Below are 15,148 nucleotides of genomic sequence, written 5' to 3' on the forward strand. Positions count from 1 at the left end.
ATAGAGTCGTACCGGTATCTGTAATGTCGTCAATGTAAAATTGGAAAATAATAATAATTATTTTCGTTTCATTAATTGAGTTACTAAATGTATATTATTACCTCAATTTTCAAATTTTAAATTAGTTTAATTAAAAAATTGTAATTTATTATTGTTTTAATTTAATTACTAGAAAATTGTGTACACGTCCAATTTCGTGGAGTTGATTATGTTACTCTTTCGATTTAAGACTATGCTTTCCTACGTTTTTGTATGAGATGTACGAAAAATAAAGGTTACTTAAGCATTTTCGTTGCGTTCTAGATACACTAATTTAATTTTTAAAAACATCTAACGAGAATGCATTAGCGCCCAATCGGCTCCTTTAATGCCGTAGCCATGACACATTAAGGCATTTAGTTACTTTACACTTTACATAAGAACTCGGTGCTATATTTTTCTAAAAATTGCTCACGATTATCGGTATTCTCTTAATTAATTTTTCGCGCAAAATAATTAAAACCACTCAAACACCAACTTAATTATTTTTTGTACATAAACGAAGCGCTCTTGTGTCGGATAGTTCTGCATAAATCGAGCCAACAGATGAAGTTATATAAGGATTATCGATTATGTCACCTATTTACGTCCTTTAGATTAATAAGTCGAGTACTGAGCCTTATCGAAAGGATAATAATAATGGCAATAAATCTAGATACTAGGCGATAGAAAATAGTCTTGTAATAATGACAACCATTGGTGTAAGTAGCACCCCGGAGTGTGATTACAAGAAGGTTAAAAATTTGCAATTAGTTGTATCATCAAAATGAATTTTCGTATTTGAACTTTAAAGAATTATTTTCAATTTTCAATAAGCCAAACCTTCGAATTTGCAAGAGAGGAAATTGGAATTTTGTTCAGGTCGGAATTAATCGATGATTGAATGATTGATTGAAACACAACTGCATGTGTCAGATGCAATAGCATTGCTTAAGTCACTTTCTGTCTAACCATGATTTTGTGTACTTTTACTGACAGTTTTTTTTAGCGGGTTTTTCCTCCTTTCTTTTTGTTTTTAACTAAATTCGAAAAATTAAATTTTGGGATCATTCCAAAATGGTAAATTTTAATTTGAAGAAGAAAAATAAATTTTATTATTCTTTACTTTTGTTTATATTCTTCACTGTTTTTTTGGGAAAATATCTGAAAGATTTTTCGCATTTTTAATCTACCAGATGGCGTTATGTTTTCTGAAGGCCATCGGAATTTTTTTCTTGTCCAACTTTAACATCGTAGAGAAGGAATTGTAACTTAAACCAAAAAACTTTTAAATTAATTAAAATTCAATAAAATGTAGAAAATATTTATAATGTTATATTTAATTTTTTAAACTTGATTTATAAAATATACATAACTTACAATCAATTAATATATTTATTCTTATGGCTCTATTCAAGATATGTTCACCGGCTATCATTAGCGCCTAGTGCAGTGGCCTAGGCAAACGTAGGCTTGTGAGACCTTTTTATATAAGTAATGTAAAACTTAACACTTAAAAAGATAGATTGCCAATGGGCACAAGCGACCTACGTTTTTTTTTTTATCAAAGCTTCAAAGTCTTGATGTCTTAGACACACGCTCAAGTACACTCTGGAAAAACTCTTGTTTTAGTTCAGTACTAGTAATCCAGGTATTAATTAAGATCTAGGATATTCCTTTCTAGATCCTATATAGTAGTGGATTTTGAGTACTGAACCAAAACATTAAACAGCCGATGGTCGAGCGGTTAAGAGTCAACCTACTGGATCCGGAATCGAATCCGAATGAATCGAAAACATCTCAGGAATTTTTTTAGGGTATTGTCCGTCCAGATATGTCGGCATATCTAGCTGCCTCAATGTGAGCTTGGCCGAACCCATAAAAAGAGACCCTCTTAGTGCCCACAGAGTAGAAAGAGTATTTTTTTTTTTTTAAAGAAACAAAACAACAGTATCTCTAAGCGTGTTTGTGCGTGTCTGAAGATGCAAAGAACTCGAGACTCTAGAATGCCCAAAATCGCTACAAGATCGGCTGTTAAATATATTTTCGTTTACATGAAAGAATCAATCTTAATACCAACATAATCGCTACTCACCTATCGATTGCAATAAAGTTTTTGGTAATATTTACATAGGTGATGAAGCAGCTGCGAAAAATAAAGCGTTCATACAATGACCGAGCATCACTCACATATTGAATATTTTGAGAAAATAGTGATTATAATAGGGGTGATAAACGTGCAAAGTTTTATAAGTATAAGGATGTATGAGTCTGAAAGTGAAAAATTGCTTAAAAATCTCGCAAGTAGCATCCGTTACATGTAACATTCCCAATGATTTAATGTTCTTGTAAGTTGCAGTTTAGTAATTTTGATTATTGTCGTGTTTATTTGCATTAATAATTTAACATTAAAACACATAATAATTCTTTAAATAAAAGCCATTATTAACATAAAAAAGAATGTAAAGAATAGAAGTTAAACAACTCCTTTTTTCCCTTCGCTTCGATTGATCTGGAACAAAAAGTTTATTTTATCGGAAGAAAGGGATGTAAATATTGATCAATGGCTAACAGAATCTAATTTATAAACATATGTTAACATAAAAAATATGATAGTAAAATATTTTATAGTAGCTGATGAACGTGTATAAAAATCATGATTATGTGATACACTAGTTTAAATCCTTCGAAATGCTTGGATACGTGACAAGAGATTTCAAATACTAAAGAAATAAAAAAAAAAACGATGAGATGAATTCGATAAGCGATGAAAAAAAATGACATCTGTTACTTTTAAGATTTCAATGCTGGAAGGATAAAGAACTGTCTGATGTACAAGCTCCACGTACAGGAAGCTAGATCAGCTATAGTCGTTTATCCATCCGATGCTATTAACCGCTACTTGATGGAACTGCTATTTTCTCTCCTTGTTAACAATTAAGGATACTTTTAAGCGAAATGGTTTTTAAAGAAATTCGCCATACATCTCGTAATTTTTTCCTTAATTAATATAAGCAAACATTACTTAAAGAATTTAATAATTTTTTAAGTAACTTGTTGACTTTCTTATTGTACTGTAAGTAGGTAAAATCGACATTAATTTACGCGTATCGAGCGTTTAATTTTTTAAAAGCTGTGAAATAAATTGTATAGAAAGCGAGAAAACTGTATATGTTTTGTTATAGAAAGAAGAATAAAGTTTTGAATCCATCAAAAATTTAATTTTTTAATGATTTTTTTTTTATTTTTGAAACCGTTTCGTGGACAATAAGAGGTTCTTTTTTTTAATCATATCTATCAATGGTTCGGCCAGGCTCTCACTGAGGAAGGCCGGGTAGTAAAGTACGAGGCATCTCCAAGACAGATCAACCCCCGAAAAATTTCGGGGTTGTTGGCTGGAATTCGATCCCGGATCCCCAGAGCGGCATGCTGACACTAACCGCCTTGGCCATCCGATTGTCATTTTTTTAGATTGAATATGTTGATTCGTAACGATTTGAGTAAAATTTTTCTACTGCCGAAGTGTGAATATGTTTATTTGTTTAAAAAAATGATAATAATAATCGAATCTAATCAATAATCTACTTTAAAAAAACTATACTTTATATGTATGGGAATCACCATTTATTCTTACATTATCCGAACAGCTTGTAGATTATAAAATCTTCGATTTAGAAAGGGGAAAAAAATAGTAACTGTCACCTTTGCAATTCTTTCATTTTCATTTGGGGAAACGCAGCTGTATTTTATAATTAGAATTTGATGTTCGAGAGGCATTTCTTTCCTATCCGTTTAAAAGTTAATAGAAGACTTGGATAAATGACTTTTAGTTGGATAAAGAAGGGGGGAAACTAAAGCAAACGCGTTTCGATCGATCAGCTTGACTTCGATGATTGCAAAATAAACATATTGGGAAGAAAAGAAAAAATATATATATATAAAAAGAAGAAATGTTATATGTCTAAAATATACCAACTTAGTCGAGAGTTTTCAAACTAAAATTCGTTGAGATCGTAAGGGTGCAGCCTTAAGGCATCATTGACAAATAGGCCCGAAAACTGATTTCTCTAAAAGTAATTGACTTTGTAGTCAGTATGATGAATAAATAAACTTGTTTAGATACCGGAGGCACTTGATAAAAATTCTAAAGTCGTATATGGTATTTTATCTTACCAAGTTACTTCAAATTTTTTTTTCCTGTTCTTTTCTTTGATATCGATGGTTTTTCACCTTCGTTTTCTATTAATGATGTACGATCCGACAAGTTTAACACTACAGAACATGTTCCATTGATAGAATTAAAGTTTGTTCGAGTGTAACATAAACGAACTTATTTATCCAGATTGATGATGCACTAATTTCAAACTAAATCACTGGTTAAAGTTGAATTTTTTAAAAATCTTACATATATTTAAATAAGTTAAAAGTTCGGTATTTTATATATATATTTAGAAATCGATAAACTATCCAGAACATAAATAAATTAGCTAAGTTTGGCATATTTATCTCTTTAGATATTTTGTAAATCGATAAAGATTGAAAAATGGATTTAAGGCTTCTAAGCCTTCTGGTCTTAGCTCTACCATCTTGGCATTCAACACGCTAAAACCTATCAAAGTACTCTATCATGCAACCAAGTTCGATGACATTATCGCTTTTTATTTTTCTTTAAATCAATAAAAAGCGGAAAAGAACATTTGTAAGTCACCATCTACCATCATAAAGACTTATAAAATCCACTTTAAGTATATCCTAAGTAGTTAGAATATTATAAAATTTTATATAAGTTTGGTGTGATTATCATCTTTGATTCTCCTGTAAATCTGCAAGATGATGAGAGATAGAAAAATGATGCTAAAGCTTTAATATATCAGTTATCAGTTTAAATATTAAAATTATAAAAGAATTAATTGAAACTTTATAAGAGAATAGCTTAAAAATTTTACTACATTCATAAAAGTTTAAAAACTAATTTACGTTTTAATTTATTGTATTGATTTAAATTTTCATAATTAAAATCTTTACAACATAAAAATATAAAAGATGAAGGAAAAAATTATATATCTCACAAACCATCCAGAATTTACTAAATTTCCCATAGCAACTACTTTATAAAATCTAAATTAAGCGCATTAATCTTCTTTCAAGTTAATGGAACTATGATAAATTTGGAAAAATTGAATAGAAAAATTTGTTTTTTTTTATTATTTTACTTTTACATACTTCATTCATTAATTAACTAGAAAACTTGACTTAAAAATATATTAATTTATACAGTAAATAACACAAAAACATTTTTTTGTTTTTTGTTGAAGTTTCTATTGTAATTTAAAATTTTCCAAAAATTCAAATATTTGAAGATGACAGAAAGAAAAAAAAGAAGGTTAACATCCTGTATAATGCAGACCTATCGACATTGCAAGTGTAAACATATGGACAGTGACGCATCACATGTCAAAAAGGAGTATCATGTAACGCGTATATGTTAATCATTAATTGTAAAAAGTACGTCTTTATCTAAGCTACTTTTCTATAAATGGAAAATATATTTTAAAGTTCAAGTTTTCCATAAACTACATTGTATAAACGAGGTTTGACAGCTTTATACTACATCAAAATTACAGCCTTCAATATTCCATATTTACATAACTGCATAAAAGTGAGCCAAATTACTAATTAAACAAGATAGAATATAACATATGGCTTTCTTAAAAGAGTTCTGTACATTATAATCATTAATTTTTATGAATATTTATAGCAAATATATATGCGACTAACTAATAAAGTTCTCTAAGTAAAATCTGTATTTGATACTATGCAATTAGTTAATTAATTCACAGAAATGTAAGATATTTTCTGTTTTTTTCTAATATTAAATAACTAATTCGTATAAAAGTTTGTATCGAGCAAAATCTTTTTGTTGCAATTTTTTTTTCTGGTGGTTTCAAAAAGTTTGTTTATTATGGCCGAGTGGGCAAGGTATATACAACATAAGCCTATTTATGGATAAGGGTTTTTCTGGAGTGTTTTACCTCCACGCTTTGGAAACGTCACTATTAATTTGGTATAGAAGATTTTTATTCGGTTTCTGCATAAAGCGATGACAGGACAAGTGCTATGGATGACTGAGAGAAGCCCAGGGGTAGTTCTGCGTATCATCCATCATTCACAAGACGCCATTCATCATTCTTTGCTTGGTTAGATTACGGCTGGAGTTTTTTTAAATGCTTTTCCTATCTTTCCATACCACGTGATTCCTCTACAAGTCCTTCTGATTGCTCCACTTGCATAAAGTACTTAAGTGAAGGATAGCTTTTTGTTGTTGATGCTAAAAAAATCATCGTTCCTGATTGGTTGCTTGTAGGTCAGTATCGTTCTCAAGATCACAAAGTTGTGGTTCCCTAATGAATAAAATGTCATACATTAACTCCAAATTTACAGTTTATGGACAATGGAAATTATATTTTCCTTCCTAATAATTAAATTCATAAAGAAATAAATAAGTTTGATCCAACAAAAACGCTCTCCAATTCAATACCATTCAACAATATTGCCTCATACTAATTTTAACTCACTAAATTACAGTATAAAAATAATTTAATTTCATAATTATAAATTAAATTGATTCATTTAACTTCATTAATTTAAAAGTCATTAAAATAAACATTAAATTGAATTTGTTAAAGTTATTTAATGCATAAGAATGATTAAATAAAATAGCGTTTGGAACCGAATTAGGTTCAATAAGAGTGCTTAAATATTCACTTTTAAAATATAATTTCTTGAATAAAAAATTAAAATTTTTGATATTTAATTTTAATAAATATTAATAAATTATTTTCATTTCTTTTAAAAATATGTGTAAGTTATTTGTATAAACATTGAATAAAGAAAGAGGAGGGAAAAAAAGGAAATTTACAAAATGATCGTTTGGTTCTCTTCTGTATAAGCGATTAACTTAATTTTTTTTCTGTTTTTTACGTTGCTGATGGAAGATTTTTTTGGGTTGCACATTCGATCAACATATTTCAGCCTTGTCCATCATCTATCATAGCCACTCTGACATCACGCGTGTACTGTATATGTTTGTGTCTCACAGTACATTACCAACTTCATGCCATTTGCCACTTGATTCTAAACGGTGCTATTTGCTAGATTTTATAAATAGAACAAAAACATTTTTATAGTCCATTTTCAACCAAGAGTGAACAGTAACTGTTAACATTTTCAAAATCATCAAAAATCCATATATATATATATACTGTATAAGTTATACTAAAGAAACAAAATGCTGTACATCTCAACGAAAATATACTTGCAATCGATTGATACGTATTATGCAGAGTAAAATTTAATGTAATTAATACTAAAATTGTATAAAAATTCATTATTTTATATTTTAGAAACGATTTAAGTTTCGTATCGATTATGCAATATACGCCATTTAACGAAACTCGTTATAACGTACTCCATCAGAGAACGAAAGAAAAAAAACTCTTTAATAGCTCTACAAATGTTTATAAATTATCGATTTTAAACGTTTTTCTTCTATAAAACTTGTCTTTTAACCTAATTTCAAGCAAAATTTTATATTTATAAAATGGCACAGTATTATAATTAATACAAACAATACACTTCGATATGAAAAAAATTCGTTTTAAAATATTTTAAAATAAAACAGAAATCTTTACTGATTTTCAAAACCATAAAAACAATTTTTGTACGTAAAAAAAAAGTACACGAGTAGCAAAATTGCTAACAAGAAATAGCAGAGGTAAGAGAAATCGTAGCCATCAATTTGGTTAGTTTTTCAACCCCCCAGAAAGTTAGTTTTTAATGACACGGTAACTCCAACTGTCGAAGGGCTATCGAAATACATTGATTTTTCACTACCTTCTAATCTTACCATCAAAAAGTACAGTATCGAAGCTAAAAATAATGTGGGTCTTGTAATCCTTAACTCGACCTTCCTCCAACTTTATCTAATCTGGAAGAAGTGCCATTTACTTTAGAATCGTTCAAGTTTCACCAACCCGCATTTCGAAAGCCGATTGACTGAAACTATACTTCGAAACAACGCGACCTTTTTTTTTCTTTTTTTTTTTATTCCCTTCCCTCTTAGTTTTCTTCTTTTTCCATGCTTTACAACCTTCTATTGTGAAAAAGAACGAGAAAAGAATGAAGAATTTTCCTTTCTTTTCTTTTTCTCTTCTTCACTGTACAATGTTAAAGACGAAGACTTTATCAGACGTGCCAGCTCAGGTTCTTTTGTCCAACCAATTTACTATTTCTCGATCGAATTTTTGTAACGGGATTACATTTAATTTTGGGATTATGTATGTAAATGATGTCATAAAGAGAATTGCTCTCAGTATCATTATAGCTTCTTTTGTTAAGAAACGTGATTTGTAAAGATATTTAATTCGAGTCTGAGTTACTTGAGTCGATGATTAATATGTTGCAATTGCAATTAGTAAATTGTTAAGTATTTTAGAAATTTTGAGGAAGTTTTTTATATTTTTTTAATAAGTTCAAGTTCTAAAATTAATTAAAATTCTCAAAATAGTCCAAAGTTCTAGAGCTTGATGGAAGTTTAATTATTTCTCTAGATAAGAGTTTGCATTACTTTAATTGTCGATGATTATTTTAACAAAACTGTATAGATTTTTTTGTGTTTTAGTACTACTTTTTCAATGGAAATTCTAATTTTATGTTAGGTAAAATGTGTTTTATATTGATAATATAATTTCCTGGTAAAATGTGGAATATTTTGTTAAATTTCGTGATGTCCCGGTAACTTTTTAAGTTAAAATAAATATTAAAAAGTCAAAATCATTGGATTTTTTTTTATTAAATCAGTCTGTAAAAATAATACAACAAATTCCAAATCTTTTTCAAGAAGTCAAAAACTTTTAATTGAAATGTTCTCGGGGTTAACATCCGGAAGGTTTCAATTAAAGAAAAAGTTTTAGAAGTTGTTTTGTTTTATTTTTTTAATTTAGAACCTGTATAAAAATTTGTGAAATTTTTAATAAATGTTTAAATTAATTATCAGATTATATTGGTAAATATATCGACGTTTTCTGAAAATAACTTAGAACTTTATATAAAATGATCCTGTTTTCAATAGCCATAATTAATTTTTCAAAAATAAATAAATTGTAAAGAATTTATTTATTTTTCTAAAATTCTATTTCATGTAAAAATTTTGAATTTTTGGTTTGGCTTGGTAGTGTACGACAACGCAACACGTGGTGAAACTGCCAATGGGGGATGCCTCCCGGGAGGACTTTTTATAGGAAACTAGGTCTTATTTAAGTGTTAGACACGTGGAGAAATGCGAAAAACTCCACGTGGCCATCCTGTTGGTAAGGCACGAACCCACGACCAGTATTCAGTGATTTTTCTTTTGAATTTTTTATTTTAATGTATGCAATAGGAAGATATCCCGCATGTTACTTTTACGAAATGTATGCCCATTAATTCGAATTACATATAAAGAAAATCATAAAAGAAATTATATTTTTTTAAGTTTTATTACAAACAGTGCATGACAATGAAAGGATACATAAAACTAAAATAATGTGCGTTATTAATAAGTGAACAGAACACACACATTCAAGTATAAATTCCATTACTAATTCAATCCTACACAAATATAAGATATTATATCAGGAATATCCTGAATTTATATATATAACTCCTTTTTTTTTTTTCTTTCCCACATCATTACACATGAAAGTGGCTCCTCTACTGTACTTCTCACAAACACCAATATTGGCCATTTCTTCCACAAAAATGCACGTAAACAACCCACTTATATATATATATATATTTATATATATACATATATATGTAACAAATTTCGGCATACATAACAAATATTTTTAATACAAGACACATATAAGTTATTGCTGTGGACTTCGACGTTACTGCGGTGGACGTCTTTATTTTTCTTTATTTATTTTTTCGAGAGGGAAAGATATATTTTTTTTTGTTTTTTTTACTACTTCAGTCACTAATGGGATTGTCTTCTCTAAATGTTAGTGGACGAGATGCAGATCCGAGCAATGTCGTCTTTCTGACGAATTGCCGGAATTCCAGCTGTGATAGTAAGTCCACTAAATCACTAAATGCCAACACTTGTCTTCTTTCGTTCGATATTATGTTGCCAGCCAAACGGTTAAAGTGAATATTAATGAATTCCACAATATCGTCATTGTTGTACCTTCAATAAAACAATATATATATGTATATATTAATGTTAGAGCGCCATAAACTTGAATTTTTATATACTGTATGGTTAAAGTTACGAATAAATTAATTAAATATTGTTATATTTAAGAAAATTGACTATCAAAAATAAGAAAATTTATTGTATTTTTATATATAAATATATTTATAAGTAGAAATTTTAAATAAATTGAAGAAACAGGAAGGAAGTAGTTAAAATTTTATAGAATTTATCTTCGGGGGAGGGGAAAAAAGAATTGATTTGAATAAAAATTAGAAATTAGTTAATTATTTTAAATTTAAGGAAAAGGAAGATAATTATGGAAATTTTAATTAATTTATTTTCCAAATTAGAAGGGTTGATGATATTTTTTGTGCATTTTTTTTTAGGTAAAATTTGCAGAAGGAAAGATGATTTTTAGGATTTTAAATATAAAAAATTTTACTCAATAGAATGTTTTGTAAATAAAGAAAATGATGCAAACAATAATTTTCAATTATATTTTTAAAATAATAACATTTTGGATGATTTGAACAGAAAAGAAATGAAAAAAAAAGTAGTTTTATTGAGTTTATAAAGAAGGGAAAACAAATGAGATAAACTAATCGTCTTGAAAAATTTCAAATAAATAAATAAAATATATTTTACTTCAACTATTTATATTTTAAAATTATTATACAGATCAATAAGAAAAAATATTTTTAAAAAAGCAAGAAAATATTTATAATTATAAAAAATAAGGAAATTAAATCACAGGAAGAGTTGTAGAATAATAAAACTTAATTAAATAGTGTTTTTTAGAGGTTTATAAGTCGAAAAGTAAAATATTTTTGAAAATTTAGAAAAAAATAAATTTTTAAATTGAAGATTTGAAAGAAAAATCCAATACTAAAAATAATATTTGAAGATTTACAAGCTTAAAAATAGAGTTTTCAAACTTTACAAGTGTTAAAGTAAAGATGACATTGAAGATTTTTAAATAAAGGAAGATATAAGAAATAATTTTAAGAATTTACAACATAAAATATAGTTCTGTTGATCAGATAAGTAAGCATAGATCCCAAAGACGGATACTGGAAAGCATAATTTTTATAGATTTTCAAACAGTAAAGAAACTTGTAAATAAGATAAGTTGCTGGGATTCTCTAAAGTGAAGTAAAACTTTAAAAATAAAATTTCCCAAATGTGCCATTAGGAATAATATAAATGTCATAAATCAGAAAAGAAAGTGAAATTTATGGATTGCCAATAGAAAGAAGCTTAAAGAGCGAAGTTAATGTTAAGAATCAAACATAAATTTTATATGATTTATCAGAAAGATTACTTATTATTATTATTATTATTATTATTATTATATAATAAGTAATGAATTATTTAATAAGGAAACTTATTACTTTTGATCTTCTTATAAGTTAGGAAAGTAGTAAAAGAATAAAGGCAAGCAAAGGATTTAAATATCCCATGGGATTTATACTAAGACAAACAGTAAGATGCCATTTGCAGCTGGTGACACTTGATGGATCTCTGGTGACACGAGCTAGGACACATGTTCCACGTCCACGCCACACTCACCACAATTTGACTTCGTAAGTTCATGATTCTTCTCCGACAGACTGTGGTCTTCTAAAGCAGCTTTCACATCCTCCGATATGTGATAGCTTCCGTCTGAAATAACAACAAAACCTACATTTTATCTTACAGATGTAAGGATATTGCATTATTGCTAATATTTGTCACTCGCCGAAGAATCTCTTTTCCTTTTTCTTTTTTTTTCGATCTCAAAAATTGATTTTATGCCATTAATGTTTTATGGAGTTAAAAGGAAACTCACAAATCTCTTTTGCTTTCTTTTCTCGCTCTTTTTAATGTATGAAATGTTTATGGTACGGAATGTTGAACGCGTTTATGAGCTACGGTTAAAGAATGAGATATGGACAAATTGCAAAATGGAGCGAATCGTTTGAGTTATAGGAAGGATATGTGTAGAGATATAGGATTTTTATGAAAATATGAGTGCATCAATCCTTACAAAAAATATATATATATATAAAATGGACATATTTGATATTTTTTTTTCCGTACAAGAATAGCAAGGGTGATTTATAATAAGCTAAAAAATCGAAAATTTTTCATTAAATTAATTTTTAAAAAAACCTTATGTAAATCTCTTATTAAAAATGAAATAGATAGAAATATAATCGTACAAAAAAAAATTGAAATGGATATAGAGATCGGGAATTGAGTTCTCTCTCCTTTTTTTTTTTCTTGTGGTATACACCAAATTAGACTTACTACCGACATATAGAGTGAAGAAGCTCATCTGGTTTCGAATATTCTACATCCTGGTTCATCTCTCGGTTTTGGAAAATATCTTCTTTTTATATCCCGCTCCCCTTTTTGCTCCGGATGGAATTCAATTGCATTCAAATTTGGTTCAGTGTTCGATCCAATTCCTTTTAGCAAGCGTTTTGTATTTTAAGTTGGAACGTCGCAGATGGTGAATCTATAATATCGTCAGATGAAGACGAAAGGAAATTTTATGAAGGAAAACCGAATCAATTAAGTTATAAAATAGTTACACATGATTGTTTTATGGTCGACCGAATTCTGACCAAAAGTTTTCAAACTTCCATAAATCTCTAACGTCTCTTCTCTCTTCATTGCTTTATTCTTTGCAGTTAAGTTTTAATGTTCTAAGTTTCGGATCGTTATAAGTTTACGTGTGCAGATGAATTTATGTATTTTTCTACGGGAATTTTTAAATTTCCACTTTTTGCTATTTATAAGCTGATTTATTTCATTCATTTTTTAAGAGTTGTGCCATGTTACGTATTTTTAAATATTGCAGTTTTGCAGTGGAATTAAAGCTTGCTCAGGCAAGAAAAATTTCTTTTAATATAATTAAAATAAATAGAGTGTTAAGGCCTACTAATGAGATAAATATTCTCAATATTTAGTTAATTTATCTTAAGTAGATTTTTTCAAATAAATGTCTCTTTTTTATGTAAATGACTTGCATAAAGAACTGACTACTGCTTGTTTCTATGTAAACAAAATTAAAAATATAAATATTTTAAAATTATAAATCTGATTTTTAATTTTATTGGTAAAAACATTTTAAAATAATAATTAAAAAAATATAATAGATAAGAAATTTCATTTGTCTTTTTATTTATTTATTTGTTTAAATCAAAATTGCTCTCTCCCAATATATATTTTTGTTAAATAATCCATCCAAAATTTATCTATTTTTTCTTTTTTATTTAAAAAAAACAAATTTTAATACATTTATTTTTAATCTCATCAAAATATTTACTCCTTCTAATATATAATTTTTTCAATATATAAACATTCCCCTCCAAATTTTTTTTTATTTTTATTTAAATCCTATCAATATGTAACTTTATTTAAATATTAAAAATAGTAACCACTTGTAATTTAGATCACAGCAAAATAAGTAATATAAACCATTTAAATAAACTTTTTTTCAAATATTAATATATATAAATTTTATTCTCTCTCGAAAACTCTTAAATTAAAAATAGATTTACGTGAAAATTTGGCTCCTTCCCAAATTTATTTTATTTAATTTTTTTTTTTTACTTTGGAACGTATAATATTCCGTTTCCAAGTTTTTCCCCCTTAAAAAAATCAATTTTAAAGTTTAATATTAAAAAAAATTATTCATAAATATCGAAAGAAATTTGCATTATATATTTTTCTATAGAGAAAATTTTAATATTAGAAATTTTCGGTTTTAAAAATTAATTCGAAAGCGTTTAGTTGGAAGTTTTGCACCTTTTCTTTATAGAAAAAAAGTCTTGAACAAATATATATATATATATATAAAGCTAACAAATTTTATATAAAAATACTTCTTTAATTTAAAAAAAATAAAGAAAAGATATATATATTTTTTTTAAATAAAAAGTTCTCTTGTTGAATTTTTAAAAGCTAAACTACATCTATTCAATAATCCTTATCTTACTTCTATTTATAATAGTATCACGGTTTCGATACTGCTTGTACTATCGTGACAAAATTTGAACGTTAAAGGATATTTTTAAAGGAGAATTGTTACTGTAGTAGCAATACAAAATAATTTATAGCATTTACTATAGGGCCTATAAAGTATCTACGACAAATGAAACATTAATCATTTTTTAACGACGAAAGTTTCCAATTTTAAATCGGCCTAAAGAGGAAATGGTGCATTTATTCAGTAAAATGATTTTACACTTTTAAATAAATTTTTTTTTCTTTTTTTAAATGTGATTTTTGTATATATAGAATAAAATATAAAAATTTTAGCTTTGTATACGTAGAGGACGTCGGGAATTTGTATGGGGTCTGGGGTAGAGAAGGTCCCCCCTTTTTTTGAATAAATGAAATACGAAGAATCTTTCTTTATTAATAAAAAAAATATTTTCTCGTAGTAATAGTAGCATTAATTTATGGGGTAGGAACCACTAAGGACTCCGAGTCCGGGGGGAATTTGTAGTTTTCCCCCTCTCGATGGCCATACTCGGAAGTAATTAATCGTGTTTTATATTGTGTGTTAGCGACGTATTTGGACTGCAATTTTCAAAAATTGCCGACCTATTTTCCACTGGCATTTGTTTATCAGTTTGTCTGTCTGTCCTTCCTTAATCTCGGAACGGAGTTAGATAGATGAAATTCGAGATCATATGTATAAATTTTACGGCAGGAAACCTCAATTAATTATATACGAACGTCCGGTTTGGAACGGAAGTCACGTTATTTCGATTCAAAAATTTTTTCCTAAACAGAGTTAGATAGATGACCGGTATAACTCTATTGTTAACAGGAAAAATATGATGTACAGGGGCAAGACACTACTAAAATCGAGAGCATATATTTTAAACTAAATAAATT

General features: G+C 27.8%; 1 protein-coding gene across 2 annotated transcripts in view; it reads right to left on the reverse strand.

The window, feature by feature from the left end:
- Positions 1-9,673: 9,673 nt before the first annotated feature.
- Positions 9,674-15,148, reverse strand: part of LOC111642460 (lachesin-like) — a 70,372-nt gene continuing 64,897 nt past the window's right edge. The window contains exons 9-10 of one of the 2 annotated variants that reach the window (XM_023388817.1): positions 11,825-11,935; positions 9,674-10,246 (exon numbers count right to left, since the gene is read on the reverse strand). In XM_023388817.1, coding sequence (XP_023244585.1) covers positions 10,182-10,246; positions 11,825-11,935 — 176 coding nt within the window. In that variant the 3' untranslated portion in view covers positions 9,674-10,181. The remainder of the gene's footprint in view (positions 10,247-11,824; positions 11,936-15,148) is intronic. The other variant, XM_023388819.1, reaches the window with a different exon arrangement.

Source organism: Centruroides sculpturatus, unplaced genomic scaffold (assembly GCF_000671375.1).
Source record: "Centruroides sculpturatus isolate CEXI.00-Female unplaced genomic scaffold, Cexi_2.0 scaffold191, whole genome shotgun sequence".
Classification (NCBI taxonomy): domain Eukaryota; kingdom Metazoa; phylum Arthropoda; class Arachnida; order Scorpiones; family Buthidae; genus Centruroides; species Centruroides sculpturatus.